Genomic DNA, 27,278 nt, shown 5'->3' with positions numbered 1-27,278 from the left:
GCGTCTCCTGCATCCTCCAAACTTCTTCCTTTATAGCCCTACTGAACCCTTTGTCCCTGAAAATGCCATGCGCTTCCACACCTCAGGGCCTCGGTCCATTCACTTATGCCTGCTGCCTTCACTGCCCTCCTTTCACTTGCTGAGCTTCTATCCACCCTGCAAGGCCAGGCTCAGATGCCAAGGGAAGCCTCTCTGATCTCTCTGGCCTGTACCATCTCCCCTGCAGAGGTTCCTGCTTCCTCCTCAGTGTGCACATCAGCACTTTTGTGCGTACCGCTCGACTAACTCATTGTAATGTTGTGATTTTTTGTGTATATGTTAGTCTCTACTGAATTCCTCAAGGACAGGTCTTATGTCAGCACCATAGCTGAATCCTCCTGCCCTCAAAGAGAGCCTGGCAGATGTTAATAAATGTTGCTGAATATATAAATGAATGTTGAATATGGAAATAGAAAGTGAGACATGAATTCGGCCTTAAGAAGAAGGAGGATTTTGAATATTTGAGTGAAACATACAGCTTATATGAGAGAGAAAGGAAAATAGCTGTGAGATTTCTAAGACTAGGTAGAAACAAGAAAAATCTTAACTTCCTTCTGAGCATTCTAAAAGGCTTGCTATAGTTGAAGATAAAGCTTTTGATTTGGAGAAGAAAGCAAGCAAGCATGGGTATGAATAAGAATAAAGTTTCAGATTTGAACATGTATAATATATATGTAACATTTATTGAATACTTGGGCACTGTGCCAAGCACTTTATATACATAATCTCATTTAATGCCCTTGGCAACACCATGAGGCATTCAATTTCCTCAAACCCAAGACCTGAAGATAAATAGGAGTAAGATGTAATAGGAGGGATAGTGGAGAGAAGAGAAGGGCATCTCAAGTAAAAGAATAGCAAGTGCAAAGGCCCTGAGGCAGGAAAGAACTTGGTATGTTCAAGCACCAGAGAAGAGGCTGGGGGCCATATAAGGCCACGGAGGCATAAAGAGACTGCAACATGTAGAGTCTTATAGGTCACATTAAGGCTTGGTGTATTATCCTAAAAGTATGTTAATGTTTTAGTGTTTATCCTAAAAGGAATGACAATCCATCAAAGGATTTTAAGCTGGAGGTGGAGAGTGGGGAAGATAGGGACTTGCTAGTGGTGGCATGAATTCGATTTTTAGTTTCCAAAGAAGGGTTGATTTGAAAATATTGGAAGCAGGGGGGCAAAAATGATGTGGGCACTGGTTTAGGAGGCTGTTGCAGTTGTCCAGGTCTGAGATGATGGGGACTTTTGCTAGGGTGGTGGTAGTGGACATGGAGAGAATGGATGAATTTAGAAATGTCAGGGCAGGAGAATGGAAAGGACTTGGTGATGGATGGGATGGAGACCTGGAGGTAAGGGAGAGGTAAGGTAATGGCCAGTTTCTAATTCAACCAAGCAGAGGAATAGAGGTGCCATTTCCTCACATAGGGAATATTCGGGGTGGAGGGACAAGTTTCAGGGTAGAAATGGGGGGCATCTCATGGGCTCAGGGGTCTGTGGAACTCCCTGGGATAAATGCTGGCTTTGATGATCACTAAGGGTCCTAGAATTTTCAGAAATTAGGACCCCATCAGGACCACCACCCTCCCTAATGGTGCTTGTAGGTCTCTTATGTCCCTTTCCTTTGGGAGATGGGAAATTCAGCCTTGTGATGATTGTAGTTTTGCCCACGGCTCCTCGGTCTTTGAAAAGACAGACACTGGAAAGGAATCAGCATCTCTGGCCTGTCTCTGCTACATTCCTTGTTAATCTCTGCTACATTCCTTGTTAATATTTTATATATTTCTTACTATGAACTACTTTCAGGATCCAAAAGGCCTGGTCCTGGACACTGGAATGCAAAATTAGATGGCATTTTATCCATTCATTTCCCCCATGAGCTGACCCATAGCAACCTCCTTCGTTTAGGAGGGAGAATGCAAGTGAGCTGAAAAGATGGGAACAGGCAGTGCTTTTTGGAAGTTAGAATCTGTTATTGTTGTGTTCTTGCCTGAGCAGGCTGCACCAGCAGCTCACCTCACTGCTAGGGAGAAATTAGTAGAGGCCAAGGGAAGAGGAAGGGGAAGGGCTAGGGGCGAGAGTTCATTTCCATGTAGTTAGTGCAGGTGGCGGGCACCTTGGCTGTGAGGTGATTCCTATGGGACTGTTGAGCACATAACCTGATTTATGTCCAAATGGGGCACAGAGGTGTGTGAGACTAAGAAATGGCCCATTTGGTTGATATCCAATAAGCTCTTAATGCTGAAACAGACTTTAATCCAATGACCCCACTTTCTGCAGAATTTGAGGCCCAGAGCTTGATTTAGAGTAGGACCACAACAGCAATCCACTGGCCAACTGACCGAGAGTAGTAAAGCTATTTTCCCTAAGCCTTGTGAGCCCCAGTAAATTAATACACACACACACACACACACACACACACACACACATTTATACAGTATATATACATATACACACACGTGTGTGTGTGTGTATGTATATATATATATATATATATATATATACACACACACATACATATATTTGCTTGAGTAGGGCACAGAAAAAAACACACAACTACTATACTATGCTGCTAGTGGCAAAATAATAAACACAAGGTTTTTTTTCTTTTTGGTCAAGACATGAAATATGAGTTTGGCAGAGAGTTCCATATTACATTAAAAAGACAAACAGATTTATACTGGGGTAGTAAGTGCTCACTCTGAACCCAAGCATGAATGATTGGATTCCAGCCTGATCATTGAAATTCACTACCACACTGGGAGAATGTTGGGTCTGCTAAGGAGGCCGCAACCTTTTCCTCCTTGGTTAATCTTGTGTCAATGTTGCAGTCAGCGATGTGCAAGCAACACTTTGTACTAATTTGCAGGTAATGGATAATAATTATACCATGATGAAGAATCAGGCCCATTTGTAAAACTTTTTACTGTTTATAGAACTCTTTCACGAATGTATATTTTGATTTTACCACAATTTGATTTGATTTTACCACAATTCTTAGGTAGGTATCTTTAAGCCCAGGTTATGGATGAGGTTAATAATGCCTTGAGGCAGAGCTGGAACGAACCCAGAACTTATTTTTTCAAGCCCATGTTTGAGTATGAAATAGTTTCCAGACCACAGCATGTACATTATTGGCACTCAGACTTGTAACCGGTTATTAAGCCATTAGGCAACTAAAACGATTTTGTATTTTTTTCTGAGGCTTTTTCCTAAAAGTTTGTTGGATACAGCATTTGAGGAGGCACTTCTCTGGAAACCTTTTCTTATGTCCTGCTGCCCTTCATCTATCCTCAAAGGCAAAGAGGGTCTCCTGAAGGGTGTTTCTTGAAGGTTCACCTATTGACAACAGAATTGATAATGGTAATTGTAAGGACTTGCTTGCCCTGCAGTGTAAAAATGAAACCCCTTGAAAATTTAAACACACACACACACACACACACACACACACACACACACACTCACATACCGAAATCAGACCCTTTTTGTTTCTCCTTCTCTCCTTTCCAAAATCAATTGGCAATAATTTGCCAATTTGCGGGAATGAGGTAATGGGCAATAACTCACGTGGCTTTCAGAAATATAAATCACTCCTGAGGTAGTACCTTTCCATCCCACAGCAAGCCTTCTGAGCAGTAGCTGCAATGTGAATAAAATATTTGAGCTTCACTGTGGCCTTGGATATTCTTTCATGTGGCATTCTCATCAGAAGGTCAGGGAAATTCATCCTGCATCCTGTTACTGTCAGGTGAATGCACACATGGCCGGAGGCACCTTCTCAATAAAGATTAGCAGCTCTTGCCTGGGCTGGTCATTTCAGCACGAGTTAATGGGGTCAAGTTGGGGACAGCTGAGGCAGAGTGAGTTGGGGCTTCCCTGCTCTGGGTTTGAATCCAGTAGGACTGGCACTAACTACTTAAAATAACATTTGCTGGGAGAGATTTCTGGAGTCATAAGCTTGAGGGTTATATATTGTTTTTGTTGCAGATATAGCATTAACATACAAGAGTGAATTTGAATATATTTGGTCAGATCTGTGCTCTCTGTGTTATTTTATACCAGGTCTCTCTAATCACATTTTTGGTACCTGACTACCCCTAAGGGTTATTTGAGGTTATCACCCCTACAGGTGATGTTATCTTTCTATGGCCCAACCATGGCCTTCCCCATCCCACTGATATTGACATTAAAAAAAATTTCTTGTTCCTCTTCATATTAGTTAGGGAAGTAATGCCTATCAAGAAGAAAGTAGATCTCAGGCTACAGAATCTCGGCAGAATTTAATAACATTATTTTGTGTTCATTGTATTTATTTTTACAGTTTCCTTCCATTAATGATGAGTGATTCGTGTTTTTCCAGTTATGGCAATACTATGAATCGTCTGATGTAAAATGCAAGGCAATTTAAAGAAACATACTAAATAAATACAGAACAGATGGTTTTTAGAGAGGACACGTGAAAGTGGCTCTAAAGTTTGGGAAACACTTAGATGTTTCCAGAGCATGGTGGATTGAAAACATAAAAAGAAGCATTCTCTGTCAGAGGACGCAGCTGGAAATTCAGCATTAATGAATTCTGATCTCTTCCCATTTAAACGCGTCTGATCCTTCAGGGACCATGGGGCAGCAACGCTGTGAATATTAACATTGTGTTGAAATTGATCACAGCCCATTTTAAGTCAGAGCTTCTTGTAGGAGGAGGCGTGGTCTTATTCTGACGCTTCTTTGCATCTCACCAAACATCAGGAAGGCAAGGGAGGGGACTTCTGACTTCTGTTTGAGAGGGAATGGCTATTATTTGGACATGGCACAGATGCTGTGGGGAAAGCCTCTTCCCCACACACTCTGCTTTTCAATTTCTGCTCAAAGGAAACTGGGCTGGCAATCCAGGTGGGGCGCTCCTGGGGCTGCAGAGCTGGGTCTCTGCTTTTGGAACACAGTGGGAGGTGGGAATCTCCTGTCTCCCATATCTTCAGCCACGAATGTATATCCAGCGCTAGTTAGTCATTGTGTTTGGATTCAGATAATTTCCTCTTACCTAGAGGGAGATTTTCCTGGTTGACAGCATCATGATCACTATTATTAAATAACTCTTATTTTTTCAAAACACTAGCCCAGCCTTAACCAGTTTGGCTCAGTGGATAGAGCATCAGCCTGCAGACTGAAAGGTCCCAGGTTTGATTCCGGTCAAGGGCATGTACCTTGGTTGCGGGCACATCCCCAGCAGGAGGTGTGCAGGAGGCAGCTGATTGATGTTTCTCTCTTATCGATGTTTCTAACTCTCTATCCCTCTCCCTTCCTCTCTGTAAAAAATCAATAAAATATATTTAAAACAAACAAACAAACAAACAAACAAAAACACTAGCCCATATATACTGTGCTTCCTTTTGTGGGGAGGGAGTGGTGGTAAGGAGTGGAGGGGGAAATGCTAGTCATTTCACCCAGCTTCTTCCCGGGGTATGTGTTTCTCGGGAAGGAAGTTGGAAGCAGATTATATCTGCTTCAGGGAAGCATCGGGAGTTGATATGCTTTGGTTATCTGTGCTAAGCCTGGCCTTTGCTACCCTGAGTATCTGTGAGACAGCTAAAGACAGACTGTAAAAACTTGGCCGACTTGGTCTAGTACATCCCTGGCAAGAGGAACAAGATTTGGAGCCCAAAGATCTCTTAATGTTTGGGTGAAGCTAGGCAAGTCACTTTACCTCTCTGCCTCAGTGTCCTCCTCTGCAAACAGGATAACAGTGTAGTTCCTCCTAAGACCGTGGCATAATATTCACTGCTTTGCTGAACAAGGAGACCATTTGTGGAAGCACTCGGTGCCATAAATGTCTGCTGTTATTCTCTCTATTTTGCAGATGAGAAAGCCAAGGCCCAGAAAGGTTAGTGACTTGTTGAAGGTCACACAGCTTTAAGGCCAGGCTCTCAGCTCAGCAAGTCTGTTTTCTTGGCACTGCATCACCCAGACGCCCATTTAACAATCCCATGCTGGGGCTTACTCCCTCTGGTCCACGGGATCAGAGCTGGACCAGGGCAGTGCCTGGCAGGGTCAAGCCAGCTGAAGTTGGAATCCTGTGATTCAAGCAGGTCCTTTCTCTTCTCTTGGGCCTCAATTTCCCCACCTGTAAAATGGTGTGATACCCACCCCCTCCCTGCAGCCCTCTTCTGAGGTGGAAGCAATGATGGATGTGAATTAGCTTGGTCAAGATTAATAAAGGATGACCAATGCCATTGGCAAGGGTCTTTGGCCTTATGAGCTAAACAATACAAGGGTCCAGGAACTGCTGGCATCTGCAGAGAGGACACATGGAGGAGCTTGCTCCCAGTTACCAGACTGGCTCCACCCAGTGTGGAGGCAGCAGGGACAGTGGCTGGCACGGATGGGTGGGCAGTGGTTGCCGGGGAAACGGCGTGTGGCGGCTGTGTCTGGCCTGGCAGCTGGTGCTCTCCTGCAAGGCATGGAGTCCAGGAACCCTCAGGGGCACAGGGCCCCCACAATAAACCATCTCTTCACACACGGGAGCCTGGGAGAAGGGGCGGGGATGCGTAGCCTTTTATGTAAAGCCCAGAGAAGGAATGGAACGTGGGCCCAGCTTGCTGAGAGGGTGGGGAAGGAGGAGGGGACCCAGCCCAAGAGGCCAGGGGTAGGGATGGTTGCAAGTAATTCAACCCTCCCCCCGGGGTTGTGGAGGGAGGGAACAAGAGGGGCCTGGGAAACACCCAGCGTGCTCTGTGCTTAATCCGCCTGGCTACCGCAGCCGTGATGGCTCATTCCTGCTATTTATTGCTTATCTACTCGGCACTGGGCATCATGCCAGGTGCTTGATATGCATACCATTCTCTTGACAAACCCACCAGGAAGGTATTATTATTCCCCATTTTACAGATGAGAAAACAGACTCAGAGAGCTGAAGTGACTTCTACTAAGAGGGTAAAACCAGGTTTGGAGTCCAGGCTTGCTGTTCCCAAAGCCTGTGAGCATGTGCCCTTCCCATGTCCCTAAAGCCTGTGAGTGTGTGCCCTTCTCATGTCCCCAAAGCCTGTGAGCGTGTGCCCTTCTCATGTCCCCACAGCCTGTGAGCGTGTGCCCTTCTCATGTCCCCAAAGCCTGTGAGCGTGTGCCCTTCCCATGTCCCCAAACCCTGTGAGCGTGTGCCCTTCTCATGTCCCCAAAGCCTGTGAGCATGTGCCCTTCCCATGTCCCCAAACCCTGTGAGCGTGTGCCCTTCTCATGTCCCCACAACCTGGGTGTGTGTGCCACCTCTCTGTGGAGGCTGTTTGCTGAGGGTCTCCTAGGTGCCTGGCACGTTACTTACATTATTGCTGGTCTGATCCTTGTACCCCTGCAGGATGAGCATAGTTAACTGCCTTTTATGGGGGGAAGGGGAGAACAGCTCAGAGAAAATGACTTGCCTGCCCAAGACCTCACCTGGCAGAGATGATATTTCACCTCATGCAGCAGCTGGAGTCCAGGCTCTGTGGATCTGTCCACTCTGCCACACAACTGCCCTCCCCTATGGCTGGAGCTGAGCAGCAATGGGCCCCTTCAGGAGCCCTTCAGGATGCTGGGAGTTGGGCTGGTGGCAGTAAGAGTGTCTTCATTACAGACCCTAGGACGCTGCTTTTGTTGGAGGGGTCATGCACAAATTCTTAGTACTAAAACATGGACGTCATCTGTGCCTCTCAGGACCTTATTTTCCATTTGAGGAGATGAAAAATGGCCACAAAAAGCAATAACAATAAATGATAATTACAGCTAACCTCTATTAAGCCTGTAATACAGTGCTGTCCAACAGAAGTTTCTCCAGAGATTGCAATATTCTGCAATACAGTAGCCACTAGCCACATGTGCTTTTGAGCACTTGGAATGCAGCAAGTGTGACTTAGGAATGCATTTTTTAAAAAATCAATTTAAATAGCCACATTTGGCTAGTGGCCACTGTGTTGGACAGTGCAGTGTTAAAAATAGATGAAGTGCTGTATTGAGAGCTTTATCGAATGATTACTTATCCTCACACCAACGAGATAGATTATAATCATCCCCATTTTACAGAGGAAACGGAGTCCCAGGGAAATGAGGAAACAAGTTTGCCCAGCTGACCGTGTGGAAGGACCAGGACTTGAACCCCCTGGGCAGGTAAACCCAGAGCCTGCTACATTGTGTGACCAAGCTGATGTGTCCCTCCACCACAGGAGAGCTTGAGGTCAAGGTTAGGATGCACAGGGGCGATATGATGACAGCCAGGACCAGTGAGAACGGCACCAAGGTGACAGATGGAGTGCAGGGTGAGATAGGAGGTGGAGCGGGACAGGATCCCTGAAAGGTGAAGCATTGGATCCCTCAGGAAAGCACCTTGAATTGGAAACTGGGTAATCTCGACGCCTGTCTGCCTCTTACTCCAGATTTGAGCCCTGGCTCTGCCACTCTCTGGGCGATCCTGGGCAAATCACTGTGGCTCCTTGAGTCTCAATGGCTCCATCTGTAAAATAGGAATGATAATAGTCCCGCCTTGTTGGATGTGGTGATAATCAGGCATGATTGTGCATAGACGTGATGAAAGTCTGTAACCTACCATATGGTTCATCCTCCTTGTTAGCTCCTGAAACTTTACACTGGGGAGTATACACCAGCTGCCTCTGTGGGGCAGAGGGGCCAAATGCTCACACGATCTTGATGGTCAGAAAAGCTACCTTATTCCCAGGACAGGGTCCAAGAATTAGAATTGGTTGGGGCCTGGGAAACAGCATTTAAAATTGCTCTGGCCCCTGTTTCTAACCCAGGACAGCCCTCACAGGCTGGGGACAGAGACCTCTGGGGACAAGTTACTGGCATTCCTGACTGGTCAGGCCTGTTAACCAGAGCCTCAGGCTCTGTGTCCCGTTTGTCTGCCTTTCTTTTCTCTCTCTTTTATTATGAAAAAATTTCAGACATAACAAAAGTAGAGAGAATGGTATAGCAAGCCTCTTTCCTATATTCATCACTACAATTAAATTTCAAAAATTAAGACCAACCTTGTGTTGCCCATAATCCTACCATCCCTTTGCCCCCGACCCAAGGTTATTTTGAAGCAAATCCTAGCATGTCTTCCTTTTAAATAGTCCCTCTCATAAATTTCTGGTGGGAGTCAAATTGGTACTATTTCAGAAGAGGGCAATTTAGCAGGCTCAGAATCCTACTGCCGGTGTCTTTGGATCTGGCACTTCTACTTTACACAGGTGATGTACCTGCACATGTGCAGAATGAGGCTGTGTGTGGTTATTCGCTCCAGCATTATTGGGGATAGTAAACGATTATAAAAAACATTCAACCAAGGGCACTGGTTAAACATTTTTTACAGTGGAATTCTATAGTGCTGTAAAAAGGAATGAGGAAGTTCTTTATAAAATGATATGGACTAATCTCCCCAGTGTAGTCTTAAAAAGGTAAGGTACAAAACGCTGTGAGTGATACTCTATAGCATGCATAAAAAGAGAAGTAATATACTTGAAATATGCCATTATTTCAGGAAGGATGCACATGAACCTGGTGATTGGGTTGCCTTGCTACAGGCAGACCAGGTGGCTGGTGGATAGGGGTGGGAGAAAGACTTTTCTCTTTATACCCCTTCTACCTTTTGAGTTTTCCTGTATTTCTTATCTAAATCAAAAATTCTCTTTTTTTTTTCTGTAACCTAAAACTGCTCTTAAGTATAGTTTATTAATTAATAAACAGGTATTTATCCAAGTGAGTTGAAAACTTCTGTCCACACAAAAACTTGCACAAAATATTCTTAATTGCCAAAAATTGTAAGCAACCAACCAACATGTCCTTCAGTAGATGAATAGACTATCTGAATATTATTCCAGACAATGGAATATTATTTAGTAATAAAAAGAAATGAGCCATCAAGCCACAAAAAGACATGGAGGAACCTTAAATACTCATTGCTAATTAAAAGAAGCTTGCTTAAAAAACCTATATAATGTACCATTCCAACTGTATGACGTTCTGGAAAAGGAAAATTTATAAAGACATGGTAACAGGACGAGTAGTTGCCAGGTGTTGGGGAGAGGAGGAAGGGAAGGATGAGTTGGTGCAGCACTGGGGATTTTTAGGGCAGTGGAAACACACCTTATGATGCTATAATGATGGATACATGTCATGCATTTGTTCAAACCCTAGAATGTAAACCACAAAGAGTGAGCCCTAATGTAAACTATGGGCTTTAGTTAATATGTATCAATATTGTCCATCAGTTGTAACAAAGGTACCACACATCAGTGTAAAATGTGAATAATAGGGACATGTGTAAGAGAAGGAGAAGGGGTATATAGGAACTCTGCATTCTGGTTAATATTTCTGTAAACCTAAAACTGCTCTGAAAATAGTCTATTAACTAAAAAATACAATTCCTCATTACCTTGGATCTGAAGAAGCTTCCTGTGCCCTCTGCCAGTGAGGTTGTGCTTGTGTGTGGGGTAGGGAGTGCAAGGAAACTTGTTCTCCTGTAACGTGGGTTGCCCTGGGTATCGCCATGAGTGGCAGATCTGACGCAGGCACAGTGGTCTTTGGTGAGACTGTTGCTTGGAGAGTAAGCAGGAGCATTATGAGGCATGTCAGAGGAATTTGGCCTTGATTCTATAAACAATGGGGAGCCATGGAGAATTTTATCAGGAGAGTGACATGGGGAAAGTTGTGCTTCACAATTCGTTCTGCCCCTTCTCTGGGCCTCATGCCTCTGTCTGTAACCCAGGAGTCTGCCCTAGACCTTCAAGGAGGTCATCTTCAGCTCTAAGGTTTTGAGATCAAAGCCTTTCTGGACTTTCCAAGATCGCCCTTCTCCCTGTCCCCACCTCCAACCCCCTTTTATTTTTCTGCCACCCAGTGTTGCGCTGTGACTGGAACGGCTCCCTGGGGGAACGTGTGCTGAATGAAGTCTGTGCCTTGGGAGCAATTGTGTTTTATTTTATTTTCTTGCTCCTTTTGAAATTTTCAAGGAGAAAAACCAAATCTGTGTCTGCCCCAAGGAGGAGCAACTTGGAAAGGAGTTAGAAAGAAAGAGATGGGTAATCAAATCCCCTCAGGGCTCCTGCCAGGATCGCTTCCTGCTAGGAAGACTTGACTGCGAGGCGTCCAAGCTGCAAGAGGTCCCTAATGTGACCCCGCCTGGAAGGCTCCAGCTGGTTGTGTGAACTGGGGGAGGTTCCTCTGCTCCTTCCAAATCAGCTCCTGTCATCACAATGTGATTTATGAGCTTTTCCTCTAAAATATGAGAATGTTGGCTCCTGATTAGGTCCTGTAATGGAGGAAGGCAGTGGCTGCAGCATTTCTGATAAATACTATCTCTTTAGACCACCATCTTGTTACCAAAAAGGTGCAAGAGGTTGACTACAGATGGATTAAAGTGTGTTTTTGTTTTTTTTTTTAATAACGCGTCTAATGGGGTGTCGGGAGGGTTATTGCTCCCATCTGAAGGCTCCGGGCTTGATTTCTAGCTTAATTGCCACATACCAGCTGCTAAGACCAGAGGCTACTTACCTCTCAGCCTCCACTTCTTCATCTTTGAGGGAAGCGGAACACTAGCTCCCACCTTAGCGGATGCTGTGCAGAGTATGAGAGGAACATCTGAAGAACTCAGCACAAGCCTGGAACAGATGTGTGCTCTGGAAGTGCTGGGGATTATTAGGATTATTCTGAGACCCAAAGAGTGGATGGTCTCAAAGTGATTGGGAAACTATTTGGGAAGCATTTTTATAATTATGTGTTGATACGGCAGGGCTTGCTCTTGGAACGAAGGCATCTCAATCCAGTTCTACAAGTAGGCCATGTCATAGGTGTACCTGCATAGTTTGTTACAGTTCATAGAACAAAATGTGACCTTGGACAAGCTCCTGATCTTGGTTTACACAGAGCCTTGGTTTCTTCATCTGTACAAATGGATAACAATAATATTCATGTCTTGTGTGTGTTGTGTGCGAGTGTGTGATGTGAGCTGTATGTGTTATATGACAATGTATATGTGGTACGTGGTGTGTATATGTGAGTGTGTATGTCTGTGGTATGTGGCATGGTGTGTGGTATGTACTATGTCTGGTGTGTATGGTATATGTGTGCTGTTTGTAAGTATGTGATGTGTATGTATGAGTAATGTGTGGTATGTGGTATGTATGTGTGTGGTGTATGGGGTATGTGAGTGTGTGTGGTGTGTGGGGTGTATGAGTGTGTGTGGGGTGTGTTTGGGATATATGAGTGTGGGGTGTATGAGTGTGTGTGTATTATGTGATGTGTATATGTGGTATGTGGTATGTATAGTGTGTATGTCTGTGGTATGTGGCATGGTGTGTGGTACACCTGGTGTGTATGGTATATGTGTGCTGTGTGTAAGTGTGTGATGTGTATATGTGAGTAATGTGTGGTATGTGTGGTGTGTGGTATGTATGTGTGTGGTGTATGGGGTGTGTGAGTGTGTGTGTGGTGTGTGGAGTGTATGAGTATGTGTGGTGTATGTGTGGTGTGTATATCATATGATGTGTGTGGTTATGGTGTTTATGTGTGAGTATGTGTGGTGGGTGTGAGGTGTGGTACATGTGTGTGTGGTGTGTGTGGGAGTGTGTGTGTGTTTGTGTTGGGAAAGACTCCCATAATCACAGCACTTAATATTCTGGGGTAAAAGCACTTAGTAAAGGTAAATAGTAATTTGCTATACAGATATTTATATCCTGATGACCCATATGTGCTAGGACAGTGGTCAGCAAACTCATTAGTCAATAGAGCCAAATATCAACAGTACAACGATTGAAATTTCTTTTGAGAGCCGAAAACCGACTTCTGCGCATGGGCCACGAAGTTTCAGTCGCACTGTAGGTGCGCGCCTGCACATGGTATTTTGTGGAAGAGCCACACTCAAGGGGCCAAAGAGCCGCATGTGGCTTGCGAGCTGCAGTTTGCCGACCACTGTGCTAGGAGAATCCACCCTCAGAGCTTAAATTTCATTTGAGGAGCCCAGGCAGATAAGACATGTACTTGAAAGAGTTAAAAAACAGCAGGAGGTGGGCTGAGACTAACTTAAGTACCACCGGAGTTCAGAAGAGGGTCACCAGGGCTGAGCAGTCCTGAATGCCTGGGAGGAGCAGGCTTTGACATGGACTCTAAAGCAATGATTTTGATTTTAAAACTTTTTGCTTGCCTACCCTCTAAATGAACTTTGGCAGAAAAAAAGTCTCTTTGCCTCACACATTTTAACTTGACATCTGAAAAGTTTCATTATAAGTTTAAGTAGTTACAAAGAATATAATTTCTGCCATATTGTAATTATTGACCTTGTAGAATAAAATTACATTACTCTCTTACATGCATCAAATGGAAGCTAAATACCATAACAATTTTTAATTTTTCCTTTTTATTGAAACTTCATTTATATACAGTAAAATGAACAGATCTTAAGCATGCAGCTTAATTAATTTTTATCAGTGTCCTGACTACCCAGATAGAGGTGGGTATATATCCAGCATTCCAGGAGGCAGCTTTGTGCCCCCTCCCAGTCAATTTCTCCTCAAAGGTGACATTTCTCTGAATTCTATTATCACTATATCATCATATATACCAGCATAAACTAGTTTTGCATGATTTCCTTTGTTCTGGCTTCTTTCAAGCAGCATGAGGTCTGTGAGATTCAAGCATGTCACTGCAGGTAGCAGTAGTTCATTTTTTGTTGTTGCACAGTATTCCATTGAATGAATATTTCATATTAAAAACCCTTGTCTACTCTTAATGGGCATTTTGGGTTGTTTCTAACATTTGGCTGTAAAGATACTGTGACTTTTCTTCTCTCTATATGTTTTGTGGACATAAACACTGATTTCTTTGGGGTCTGTATCCAAGAGTGTAATTGACAGGTTATAGGATAAACATGGGGATACATTGAGTATCCACCACCATTCATCAAAAATTACCTGCACAAGTCAGAAATTTTCATTGTTTCTTTCTTTACCTTCTTGAACTCATAATTCCCTTCTACTTCCTTTACAGAACTTTGTCTTACTATATTTTCATGCTTGAAAAACTTTATTGATTACTCTATCATATGTTTTTTTTACCCAAAATATGTATGTGGATGGAAATGGATGTTTAAAAAATTTCCTTTGACCACAAAACTCTAAGTTATCTTTCTTTTGGATTGATTTATCATATAACTCATTAAAATAACATCAATGTTTTATAATTTGATAAATAACGACTAAACATAAAAAGTAAGATAGTATGGGAAATACTTCTCATAATGCAGGGGATAGGGAGATTGATGGCAGTGCTTCTTCTACATTAAGGTGCATGAGGACCATCCGGGGATCCTGCTAACATGCAGATTCTGATGCAGAAGGGCTGGGTTGGAGCCTGAGATTTGGCATTGCCAATATTGTGAGCCCATGGGTTGCATTTCGAGTAGCAAGATTAAAGAGTTGCTAACACCAGCAGTCTCCATGGTCCATGTTTTGGTGCCCAGACATCTTGACACTTAGGAACACTGCACCATAGTCAGATTCTGGATGAGGGACAAGTTGGTCTTCTGCAAGGAGGGAGAAGGCCTGCTATGAAGAGAGAAGTGGCAAAAGAGGGGTGGTGTCATCGAGACTGAGCCACATTCTCAGGCAGAGCAGAAGAGTGGGGATGGAAACAGGGTCTCCAGCTGATTCCCTTAGAGCTCTTCCTGCCCGCGGCTCTTTGGGGAGCTTCGTGTACAAAGGGTCGGGCTGCCCCTTTGAAGAACACTTCTCTCAAGGATGCTAAGATGGTGCCACCACCCTTTCAGACAGGGTGCCCATTAATGCAGGCGGGATTGGACATTTCAGGGACTGGTTTGGATGGTTTTACAGTGTACTGGGGGCAAATCCTGAGAAGTTAGGTTTGGGGCTGGATGATAGATGGCCTTGAATCCATTCTATGGAGTTGGATTTAATACTCAAATCAGCCCATGGCCCCCTTTGCCTGAGCAGAGTGCTGTGGGGAGACTGATCTGTTGAGCAGCTCATGGACGGCTGGGAAAGAGTTCATGCAGTGACAACACTGTGGGCTTGACAGTAAGGTTGGCTGTGGTTACTGGGATACCCAGGCTGTGATTTTTATCTCCACCACCCTCCAGTCCCCATCCTCACCCCTAGCTTTTGAACTTTTGCCCGGTTTGCTCCGTCAGTATTTCCTGAAGTGTGGGCTGCATTCCTCTAGTGGTACCTGAGAAGTTTATGCATGGAGCTCAAGATAATTCAGAGTGGAACACCGGCATGGCCTTAAGTAACACTGAAACCCAAGAGCAAAAGGCATTCCCTCTCCGCCCTTTCTCAGTCCCGGACATCTTCCTTTAACACCACTCATGTTCCCATTTTTCTTCTGTTGGTAGCGAGCAGTTTAGGCTTAGGGCCTTTGATAAGCAGTTATCTCTAGTCTTTACAAAATACTTGTTTTCATTGAATTAATTTTCTATGTACCAGGATGGCAAGCGGTCCTAGTTTCCCCTTACTATAGTGACATAAAACTGTTAATTTAAAATAACCTCATTTCAGTAAGAAAAGTGAGCCAGTTTACTAGATGATATGGCAGAAATAACAATGCTGGAGGCAATATGCAGTGGTTCGACTTTGGGTTAGACCATGTGGCAAACCCTGGCAAGTGCCAGATCATTGTACCAATGACCCAAGAGGCTCTGGGTGGTCCCCACCAGCCTAACGTCCCATCCGTTCTTTGCCTCTGCCTGCAGAGATCCGCACGCAGCTGGTGGAGCAGTTCAAATGCTTGGAGCAGCAGTCGGAGTCTAGGCTGCAGCTGCTACAGGACCTCCAGGAGTTTTTCCGCCGGAAAGCTGAGATCGAGCTCGAGTACTCCCGCAGCCTGGAGAAGCTGGCTGAGCGGTTCTCCTCCAAGATCCGCAGCTCCCGGGAGCACCAATTTAAGTGAGAAGGGGCCAGGGTCAGGGGCGAGGGGAGGCAGCGCTGGGGTGGGTGGGCGGTTGGCCACAAAGCTGAACGGAGGCAAGGACTCATCGGAGGGGGATGGCTGCCTCTGAAGCCCTGGGTCTGCAGGACACTACACTTCCAAGCCTCAATCTTCCTTGGTGGAGGGTGAAGAGAGAGTAGTTCCTCCACATAAGGATGCTATAGGGCAGTGGTCGGCAAACTGCGGCTCGCGAGCCACATGTGGCTCTTTGGCCCCTTGAGTGTGGCTCTTCCACAAAATACCACGGCCTGGGCGAGTCTATTTTGAAGAAGTGGCGTTAGAAGAAGTTTAAGTTTAAAAATTTGGGCTCTCAAAAGAAATTTCAATCATTGTACTGTTGATATTTGGCTCTGTTGACTAATGAGTTTGCCGACTACTGCTGTAGGGAATAAACGAGCAACCCAAGAAGACTGCTTTCACAGATAGTAAGTGCTCAATAAATTGTTGCTGTTACTCTCATCCGACTAGGCACTGAGGGAGCTAGCCTCCATTTGGGCCAAGGGGACTCCCCACCTCCCTTCAGGGCATCCTGGCCCTAGCCAGTTCTCTTGTACTTCAGGGTCAGCCAGCCCACTTCCAAATTCCTTCAGCACAAGGCCCTCAGCATTTCTTCTCCATGGAACTGATGCTCAAGCATTCCTCTTCCTTACTCCCTGGGGGACCCATGCTGCCTTATTACTTACCTGAGACACATAGACGCTGTGTGCTAATTTCTTACACCCCACGTGCTGCGTTCCTGGAGGCCTGGTCCTCTCAGGTCTGTGGGGACTCTGAGTCTTCCAGCTACAAAACTCTCCTAGTGCAGGCAGAAGCCACAGCCTCCCCGGGAGGCATTCGCCCGCAGGCAGTACCACTTTGCAGCCCTTTTCCTCTGCCATGCTCCCCAGATGTTTCCCTCCTCAGAGCATCTCTCCAGCAAATGGCCCTCAGCCCCCGGAGATCAGAGACTTCCTTCAACACACTGGACCCGATCCTTCTGCCTCTGTGTTTAATCTTTTTTCTCCCTTTTGTATATTTTTAAATTGTGGTAAAATACACGTAACATAAAATGTACATTCTTAACCATTTTTAAGTGTACAGCTTAGTGGCATTTCTACATCTTCAGCACTATCCATCTCCAGAACTTTTCTTCTTCCCAAACTGACACTCTGTACCCATTCAACACTCACGCCCCTCTTCTACCCCCGCTCCCAGCCCCTGGCAACCACCATTCTACTTTCTGTCTCTATGGACCTGACTACTCTAGGGACCTCATTTAAATGGAATCACACAGTACAGGTCCTTTGTGACTGGCTTATTTCGCTTAGCATAATATCCTCAAGGTTCATCCATGTTGTCGCATGTGACATAATTTCCTTCCTTTTAAAGGCCGAATAGTGTTCTGTGTATGTACAGACCACATTTTGTTTATTCATTCATCTGTCGTTGGATGCTTGGGTTGCTTTTGCCCTTCTTTGTAATTTTGCATTCCACTCTGGGCAGGGAGCACGCGTCCTTTAAACCCCTCTAAACATCTTCCTCAGTCTGGACCACAGCATTTGAACACTTGCTTTGGTGCCTTCTTCTCTTGACATTTGGGAATAAGAAATGGCTTTATTAAAAGGCAAAAATTCATTACTCTCTTGCAAATATCATGCTTGTTTTTCTACTCAGTAGCATCTCTTTAAATGTTCACTGCAGAAGGGAGCTTTTATTAATAACTTTCTCCCAGGCTCTGTCAAGGTCTTTTCACATACAGAATCTCATTTTTCTGATATATTTTTTGGAGAAATTTTGTGGTGGTTTTTTTTTTTCCAAGTGACAAAAGTAAAATGCTCATTGTATACAATTTAGAAAGTACAGAAAAATAGGAGAAAAAAATACACAGTCCTGATGGTCAGAATCAACCGCTGCGCACATTTTGGTGCCTTTTCTCACCTGTCTTTTACTAATAACTACAGCAACAAAATTTACTGAGCGTGTTAACTGAGCATTTCTTTTGTGCCAGGTGGCTATTACTATCTCATCTTACTGATGAAGACAGTGAAATTCTGAGAAAGCAGACCAGCCATTGGAGACGATTCGAACCATCACTCTGGTTCTGCTTCCTCTCCCTGAGACAGGAAAGGGCCTGGGTGGAGCCTGGGAGCAGCTGTGGAATCCAAACACTCCCCTAAAACCACAGGCACCAACAAGCACTGGGAGACACACGCTGGGAAGCCCAGGTCTCAGGCTGGGCTGTCACTGGAGCCATCCAGGCCTGTGTGGCCGTCTGGAGCATCTGTTCCTGCCCCCTTTCCTTCCTGTTGGTTTGGAGTCAGATCCCTTCCCATTCTCAGTGTGAACAGGGAGGAGAGGGGAAAGGCGGGGTCGCCTGTTCCCTCGCTTTGCCTGTAATGAGCTTGGCCAGCCCCTCATGGGTTCATTAACCGGAGCCACCAGACGGAACAGGAGCCCCAGCTGGCAGTCGGGCTAAGCAGGCTGCTTGACAGAGTATGAAAGTCTAATTAGGGAGTGGGCCAGGCCAGTGCAGCTGGTGTGGGCTTCTACATGATGCTGATGTGACTGCAGAGCCCCCAGTGGGTTTTGGAAACAGGAGTCTCTAGGGTATGTCTGGACCTGCCCTTTGACCCCAGGGCCAACCAGCACTGACCCCCTGGCTGCCTCTTCTTTGGAGCCAAACATAGGGTCTTGGTCCTGGCTTTCCAGAGAAGCCCTGTCTTTCTATCTCACAGATTCTCCATTTAAGAGTGTCTCTCTGTCTTCCAGGTAGCCTCTCAGAGCCTTGAGTGCAGGGTCCAGGTCTTGTCATTTTTTTCCCACTGCAATCAGCCCAGTGCTGGGCAGAGATGGGGTGTTTGCCAATGAGTGGAAGAAAGGGAGGGAGGGGAATTTACTCAGTCTGTAAAGTCCACTCTGGCTGAGAGGTTTGGTTCAGAGAGGGAATTGGTTTGTTCAAGATCTTACAGCAAATTAGTGGCAGAACTGGGATGGGAACCATCTTAGTCTATTTGGCTGCTATAAAAAAGCACTATCGATTAGGTGGTTAATAAACAGAAATCTATTTCTCACAGTTCTGGGGGTTGGAATTCCAAGATCAGGGTGCTAGCATGGTTGGGTTCTGGTAAGAGCCTCCCCTCCCCCCCCTTTTTTTTGTTTTGTTGGTAGACTGCTGATTCTCCTTCTATTCCGAAGCGGCAGAGAGCAGAGAGATGAAGCAAGCTCTAGTGACTCTTATAAGGGCACTTATCCCATTTATGGGGGCTCCACCCTCGTGACTTCATATAATCCTAATTACCTGCAGAGGCCCCACCTCCTAACACCATCAGATTGGGGGTACGGTTTTAACATGACTTTTGGAGGACATAATAGGAACTCAGGTCTCTTGACTCCAGTGTTCCTCCTTTTGCTGTGAGCCCCAGCTGCTCCCTACCCACCTAGACAATGAAAACATTTACAGTTGCCCAGGAGGTGCTGTATCCAGGGCTAGACTTACCTGGGTGGCCTGCAGTTCAAAGAAAGGTTCACATTATGGCTGAGGGTTTACCTGGGGCAGGTTGACTATTGAGAGAATAATACCACCACATGTTTCTTTTCTACTGTCACATGTTTCTATTCTATATTCTAATCACATCCTTTTCAGAGAACCCTGCCATCTTTGCTCTCTTATAATCCTGATGATAAGCCAAGGGCATAGAGGGGAGTCAGTGGTTTTATCTCAAGCCAACTGAGCACCAGGCAAACCGAGTGGCTTATCTCACAAAGGACCCCAAGCAAGCTGTTGAGTGAGAAAACCCACAGTCCCCTACTTCCAAGCTCAAGCTCCTCTCTCTAGGAAGCCATGCCAGCCATGCATTTATTTGAAATACATGTAATGAGGACCTCTTATTTTTTTGTGTTCTGTGCTGAAGACACAAAGATGAACAAGACACAGTCCCTGCTCTCAGATATTCTCTCCTCTCGAGAGACCGAGCACCTGGTTTGGGGAATGCCCGTGATTGGTATGGTTGGAACAGGCCCCCAATCCCTGTGGCTCTGCACTTTGAGCCTACCATCTGCTTGCTCTCCAGGCCTCAGCGTTTAGATGTCACTTTCTTTGGAAAGTTACCTTGAGTCTGACCTGGTGCTTCCTTTGTGTGCCCATCATATTCTGTACCTTTTGATCTGCTTATTCATTTAATTATTAGATTCTAATATTTTTTGAGCCCCTGCCATGTGCCAGGCCCTGATTTACAGTGGTGAACAGGGTAGACTTGGTTCCTGCCATGGTGGAGTTTAGCATTCAGTGGAGCAGAAAGATGAAGAATCAAACATAAAGAATGAAAAGAAAGACAATGTGAATAATTGCTAGGATGGAAGTAAATGTAATATGCTGTGTTCTGGTTATCAATTCTATGTAACAGCAGTACCTCCCAAACTTAACGTATCTCATGCTTTAGTGGGTCAGGAATTTGGACAGGGCTCAGCTGGGTGATTTTTCTGCTGTCTGTGTCATCAACTGGAATCATTTGGCGATATTCAGCTGGCAGATGGTCTGGGCTGGAAGGTCCAAGACGGCTTTACCCATGTACTTGGTGCTTTTGTGGTGATGGCTAGAAGGCTGGGCTCGGCTGGGTTGCTTCCCTCTCCATATGGTGTCAGGGCTCCTCTAACTAGTGCTTCAGCCAGCTGTTGGGCTTCAGACATGGTATCCCAGGGCTTGGAGAGAGAGCAAGGGGGAAGCTGTAGTCCTCTTCAAGGCAGGCCTGGAATGGGCATATCATCACCATCAGCCCTGGCTCAGCATCAAGGGGATAGGAAACAAAGCTCACCTGTCAAAGGATTTGCAACCCTCTTTAGTCCTCCACACTGAGCTAGAATGACAGTCAGGGAAGACTTCTGGAGCAGTGGCATTTAAGCAGAGACCTGAGGGATGAGAAGGAATAGCCATGGGACAGTGTGAGGGGGAGAGAGCCCAGTGAGGCTGGAACTGGTGATGAGAGTGGAGTGGGAAGTCACTGAGGCATCATAAGTAGGAAGTAGTATGACCCAATTTCTATTTTTAAAAGATTGCCCTGAATTGAAGGGGGATAGAGTGGAGCTGAGGAGACCAGTGGGGTGGGTGGGAGTATTGCTCTCCAGGCAGCTGGCGATGGCCACTTGAGTGACAGCAGAGCAGATGAAGAGGAGTGGACAGAAGCTGAGAAATCTTTCAGAGGTAGAATCAGGGGAAAGAGGAATCAAGGATGTCTCCCACTTCTCAGTTTAGCAATGGAAGGATTTGAGGAGAGGGGTGAGGCAAAAGCTGCCACCCTGTTTTGTAATAGTCCTTTTTCTTATTTGTCCCCCATCTGACAACCACTGGGCTACATGCTTTGAAGTGACAGAAAGGGTGGCTGTTGACCTGGAGTCCCTAGCGCCTGGTCCAGGTTTGGCATATGGTTGGCACTCACTAAATGCTTGCTGAATTAATCAATAAAGGTCAAGTGATAATTAGAGTTGCTCTGGGGTGGGCTTGGTGAGAGGTAGGGAAAGGACATTTACCTTTTGGCTGCCTCAGGAGCTTGGTGAGTCCATTTGGGCTAAGGGCCACCTTCTCCTGTGCCTGGAGCCTGGCTCAATGTAAGAGGATAGAATGTGGGTTCCCTGACGGGGGCATGGGACCACAGAGGCCAGAGCACTAGTTTACAAAGTGTGGTCCTGACCAACAGCAAACCTGCCCTGCCCCTCAGACATGCTGAATGAGAAACTCTAGGGGTGGGGCCCAGCAGTATGTTTTAACAAGTCCTCCTGGGGGTTCTGATGACCATTCATATTTAAGAGTTGCTCAGAAAGATGATTTTAGATGATAAATTCTTTACAACTTACTTCCAGGCCGTGCTGGCCTTCCTGACCCCTCCTTCCCCAGCATAAAACCCGTATTCCACTGCCCTTTGCCGGCTAGGCCTGGCCTGAGCTTGGCTTGTCCTGGAGCTGGGAGCCCTTCCTGAGTAGTAGTGTGTGTGTGTGTTTGGGGTGGGGGGGTAGGGGGACGAACACAGGAGGCCAACACCTGCCTCTTGGGGAAGGTGGATGTTCTCCATCAGGTTGGATGGTTCTAGGAAGCCAGAGGTTTTCTGGGACTAAGGCTTTTTCTTTCGCCAGAGTAGTGTTTTCTTAAAGCACACTGGTACTTTAAGGTGTGTGTGTGTGTGTGTGTGTGTGTGTGTGTGTGTGTGTGTGAGAGAGAGAGAGAGAGAGAGAGAGAGAGAGAGAGAGAGAGAGAGAGAGAGAGAGAGAAGAAACAGGGAATTCTATTAAAATATGTTTAAAATAAGGGAAGTCGAATTTGGAAAGAGCTGGGAGGTGCTTGGCTATTTAATGCATAAAGCTTAATATTCTGTGCAAAGGAGGTTTGGAGCATCTCTCAGCATCCAGAGCAGTTGGGAGGAGGATTCCAGTGAGCAACTAATTTGATTGCTGAGAATGTGCTTTTGTGTGTTTTTGTGTGTGGGGAGGGGGGGATATAAAGCAAGACTTTTTTTCAGAGGTTGCATGTTCCTAAAAAGATGCTATAATTTAGACTTAGCCCTAAGGTGAATTCTAAGCAGAGAAGCACTTTTGTAGCTGGTAAATTGAACCTATAAATGTGCAAAGGATTCAGAATGAAAAGGTTTACTCAGAACGAGGTGAGGATAATGGGGTAGGCCCTCTAGGTGGGGCTCCTTTCTCCATTCTAGCTACTACTACTATGATGACCATCACACAAGTAATGGCTTTCCCGTAATACTTTCCAGAGTTGCTATTCTCTCAGTACGGTGTGCAATACAGATCTTTCCTGATCTTTTGGAGTCTGTGCTGTGCAGGTGTTTAGTCTTTCAAACCCCTCCACGTCCACATTACCACATGCCAATGACTCTACCAGATGTTTTTCATGCATTGCCTCATTTAACCTTCACAGTAAATGTTGTAATCTTTGAGGCAGGTCTTATCTCTGTCTTTCTAGTTAAAAACATTGAGTAATTTGTCCAGAGGGACAGCTAGAGCAGGTTAAGTAGCATAGCTAAGATTCTAATCTTGGGTCGTCTGGCTCCAAAATGCAAAACTGCTTCTATCTGCATGACTTTGGGCATGTCCCTTCACCTCTCTGCGCTGGTTTAGTGTTTCCTGAGAGTCACCCCTCAGTCCAAACCACGTTGTCCTTGTACTGGCATCAGGGTTCCCTCCTCTCCTGCTAGTCCGTTCCTGCTCATCCCATCAGAGCCAGTTCAGGGTTCGCCTCCTTTGGGAGCTCCTGCTGTTGATCCCAGATCCAGAGCAATCTGTGTGTCGCTCTTACGGGGCCTGAGGCCGATTATCAAGGAATGTTCCAGTTCGTAAGTCTGATTCTCCAACTTCAGTCTGCCAGCTGCTTGAAGGCAAGGGCTACCCAACATGAGCTACAAAGTGATCTGCAGATGGTTGTTACCTTTGCTTGGCATGGATGTGCCCAGGCAAGGTTAATCTGTGAACCAAGGCTGGTTGCTGCTAGTGCCAGGCCGGGGGCCACTTAGTGAGTGGTATGGAGTATGCGAAGGCCAAGTCAGTTCATTCATATGGAAAAACCACTGGAAACAGCGGGGCCTCAGGGACTCACCAGGGCCAGGTAACAGCTTTAGCCAGGTTGACAGAGACTCAGATATGGTACCCACCTGCTGGCTCTGTGTGTGTGTTGGGGGCGGGGGGCGGGGGTGGAGTGAGAGATATCAGAAAAGGAACCACAGCTTCTGCCAGCACTTCTGTCTGGGAGAAAGCTGCCCCTCCAGGTCTCTTCCTGATGACAGACAATTCAGTTCCTTCCTGTATGTCCCTGGTGCCTTTCGAGTTGCTGCCCCAGCACTGGAGCTCGGACGGGGAGAGTTCAAGTAAGTTCATGTTTGGGCCCTTTAAGAGGAATGCCTGGAACGGGAACCTCCATTTCCCCAAGCCACAATCCCTGCTGGTTTTTACAGCCCAAAGTAATGGGGGCTTCTCTTCCTGGCACTGGAAACCTGGGCTGGGGGATCTGGTGTGGGGCTGGGACCCCTTCCTCCTTAGTGGGAACCTTTACAGTTAAGATACTGAGATATCCTTCCCAATTTTTATCTTCCACACATGGGTGTGGGACCAGCCCGTTCTGCATCTCCCCCCCTGTTCCCCTACCAGTCTCAGTGTGGCTTGTTTAAATCCCTAGTTGTAGGACTTCCATTCAGCTTGATTTCAGGTGATTCTGAATGATGGTTGTTCTGTAGTTAAGTTGTAATTTTGATGTCTCTATCAAAGGTTTTTGAATGAATGACTGAAAAGTCCAAATTACAACAAAATGCTTTTTTCAAATACATGAAGAAAATAGACTTATTTTGTGTGGCTGCAAAAGGAGAGACGTGAGGTCCAAAATAGCATTTTCAGAGAAACTGACTTCAACTCAACCTTGAGAACATTCCAGTAGCGAGAGCTGTTCAGCACACCAAGGGCTGCCTTGAAAGGTGTGAGTTCCTAATCTGTGCAGGTGTATACTCAAAGGCTGGGCCTTGGGCCACTTAGTGAGTGGTATGGAGTGCATTTCTATAATGTGATGGATGGTCAGATTAATGCTCCTCAAAATGAGGGACGGATCATTGATAGCACATGAACCATAAATATTGAATTATCTTTTCAATTCCCTTTCCAACTTTGTGGTTGCCTCAAGGAGAAAGTCTCGGTTTGGTACTAATGTGTTGCTAATGCTGCTCTAATCTCTCTTTTTACAAAGTGAGGACAGACCTCAGACATCAGCATCTGCCTAGGACTGTTGATGTGGTTATGTTTGCCTTACACTTACTTTTTCAGTTACTTTTATTTATGCCAAGGGAAGCTGGTTTTTTAAATGTTATTTTAACTAAGACTAGGGAAAGCCCTTTATAAATAAATTCAGTTAAGTAAAAAAGGACAACTAACAGGGAGGTGGTGTTTGGGAATGGCGAAAGTCCTGAAGCCAGCATGACACCCCTGAGCCCCTCCCAGCTCTTCCTAGAAAGTGGACTTCTTTCATTGCAACCCCTGTATCCTCCAACTTCCTCTTTTCATTGCTAGGAGGGATTTTAAGGTAGGAGGCTCAGCCTAAAAAGTGGTCATTGCAGTGGCTACAGCCCCTTTTGCTCCTTTCTGTTTTCCCTCCTGGTCCTTTCCCAGATTCCACCCCAGGTTTCCTAGGATCCTCATAGACTATAATCAGTGACTTTCAAAGTATTAACCAGGACGTGATTTATTTATGTATGATATGCTTGATACATGTGATACAAGCATATCATTTAAATTTTATTCTAAAATAAAAAGTAGCCTTAGCCGGTTTGGCTCAGTGGATAGAGCGTCAGCTTGCAGACTGAAAGGTCCCAGGTTTGATTTCTGTCAAGAACACATGCCCAGCCCTAACCGGTTTGGCTCAGTGAATAGAGCATCGGCCTACGGACTCAAGGGTCCCAGGTTCGATTCCGGTCAAGGGCATGTACCTTGGTTGCGGGCACATACCCAGTAGGGAGTGTGCAGGAGGCAGCTGATCGATGTTTCTCTCTCATCGATGTTTCTAACTCTCTATCCCTCTCCCTTCCGCTCTGTAAAAAATCAATAAAATATATTTAAAAAAAAAAAGAAGAAGAAGAACACATGCCCAGGTTGTGGGCTCAATCCCCAGCTGGGGCATGCAGGAGGCAGCCAATCAGTGATTCTCTCTCATCATTGATGTTTCTATCTCTCTTTCCCTCTCCGTTCCTCTATGAAATCAATAAAAATATATTAAAAAAAATGAAATGAAAAGTAGATATTGTAATAAAGGAGATTTTAAGCAGCTGTAATAAGTAAGGGTTTAGTGTGTGTATATGTATATATATATATATATATATATATATATATATATATATATATATATATATATATATATAGCTAATATGCTAAGTGTCCGGGTAATGACATCCTGTAGCAATGCCTGGCTTCCTCTCCCTAGCGACTAGCCTCCTTGCAGTTTCTTCGGCCCAGGAACACGACTTGCTTTATAGCCAAGAGGAAACATTTCACACTTTAACCAAATGTCTGTGAAGCGTTTTCTCATGCCTCATCTCATTTGATTCTCACAGAAGTCCTCGAGTAGGTAGATAGGAGACTCGGTAGAATCCTATTTTCTTTTCATTAGCCAGAAAATAGAGATTTAGAAAGCTTAGAAACTTGACCCGACTGAAAAGAAGTAAGAAAAGGTGAACCTTGAAAATGACTTCAGGTTTTCTCACTGCACAGAATATAGTCAAACACTCCTGCAGTTAAATATTTTACCCTTTGTTCTCCCTGCATGATCTACAATAATAATCTGCTTTGTGTTGATATTTCCTGCTGTGTTGCTGACAATTACCTGAAAGAGAAGTTGGGTTTCTTCATTGGGCTGGAAAAAGTTGAACTACATCAGAAAGCAGGTCTAATTAAGCAAGTTTATTCTGTATAAATAAAAGGCTAAGTTGATTCACGCATGTGCGATACATAGAAAGCTCTCACTGGCGCCAGTTGCATGCGTGTGTTTCAATCTGTCATTGTCGATTGTGAATTTGGTTGACACTTCTATTACAGAAAGGGCGAATAGTGATATTAAAATATTTCTTCTAATCAATTTCCTTTAAATGTGCATGAATTCATGCACTGGGCCACTAGTAAGATAATAATGATCTTTGACGATTATACAGTACCTTACACTTTGCTAAGTGCCTCCCTAACCTTTAGTTGCTTAAATCTTCCCAAGAATCCTGTTGGCGCTGAAGGCTGTCAGGGAAGATGCCATCATCCCCACCTGACAGGCAAGGGACCTGAAAGCCAACCAGGGTGAGCCTGGCTTAAGATCTTCATCTCCTGGCCAAGGAGCCATGGGTCAGGGCCCTTCCTCTGCCTAGTACTGTACATACCAGGTGATGCACCCATTTTGCAGGAGGATAAACGAAGGCAAAAGGGACTTTGGAGGGAAAGAGAAGATGAGATTGGCCAGGCATTGCCTGGAGGCAGGGATTTTCATTCTGGTACCAAGAATATATTCAGCAAGTTCAAGGGGAGCTCAGAGATAATACACCAGACCCAGTGTGCCATCACTTTGAGGTGTGAGGAACAAATGAGTGAGGGGATAATTCTGCCCCAGGGTGGAGGTGTGAGGAACAAATGAGTGAGGGGATAATTCTGCCCCAGGGTGGAGGTGTGAGGAACAAATGAGTGAGGGGATAATTCTGCCCCAGGGTGGAGGGGGAGTTACAGTACCATTTGCACTGGGCCTTTCAATACATGTAAGAGTTTGTAGTGGGGGAAGGTAGTAATGGGAAGAAGAAAAC

At 45.3% G+C, this 27,278-nt stretch overlaps 1 protein-coding gene across 8 annotated transcripts in view; it reads left to right on the top strand.

Annotated features, from left to right (window-relative positions):
* Positions 1–27,278, top strand: part of SRGAP3 (SLIT-ROBO Rho GTPase activating protein 3) — a 255,586-nt gene that overhangs the window by 106,205 nt on the left and 122,103 nt on the right. For all 8 annotated transcript variants that reach the window (XR_013960989.1, XM_080676227.1, XM_080676226.1 and 5 more), the window contains exon 2: positions 15,755–15,947. Coding sequence is in view for 7 of the 8 variants with exons in the window: in XM_080676227.1 (XP_080532353.1) it covers positions 15,755–15,947 (193 nt within the window). In the remaining variant the exon portion in view is untranslated. The remainder of the gene's footprint in view (positions 1–15,754; positions 15,948–27,278) is intronic.

The sequence above is a fragment of the Plecotus auritus genome (assembly GCF_963455305.1).
Source record: "Plecotus auritus genome assembly, chromosome: 6".
Taxonomy (NCBI): Eukaryota; Metazoa; Chordata; class Mammalia; order Chiroptera; family Vespertilionidae; genus Plecotus; species Plecotus auritus.
The sequence above is the reverse complement of the archived record's forward strand: the minus strand, read 5'-3'. Positions and strand labels throughout refer to the sequence as shown.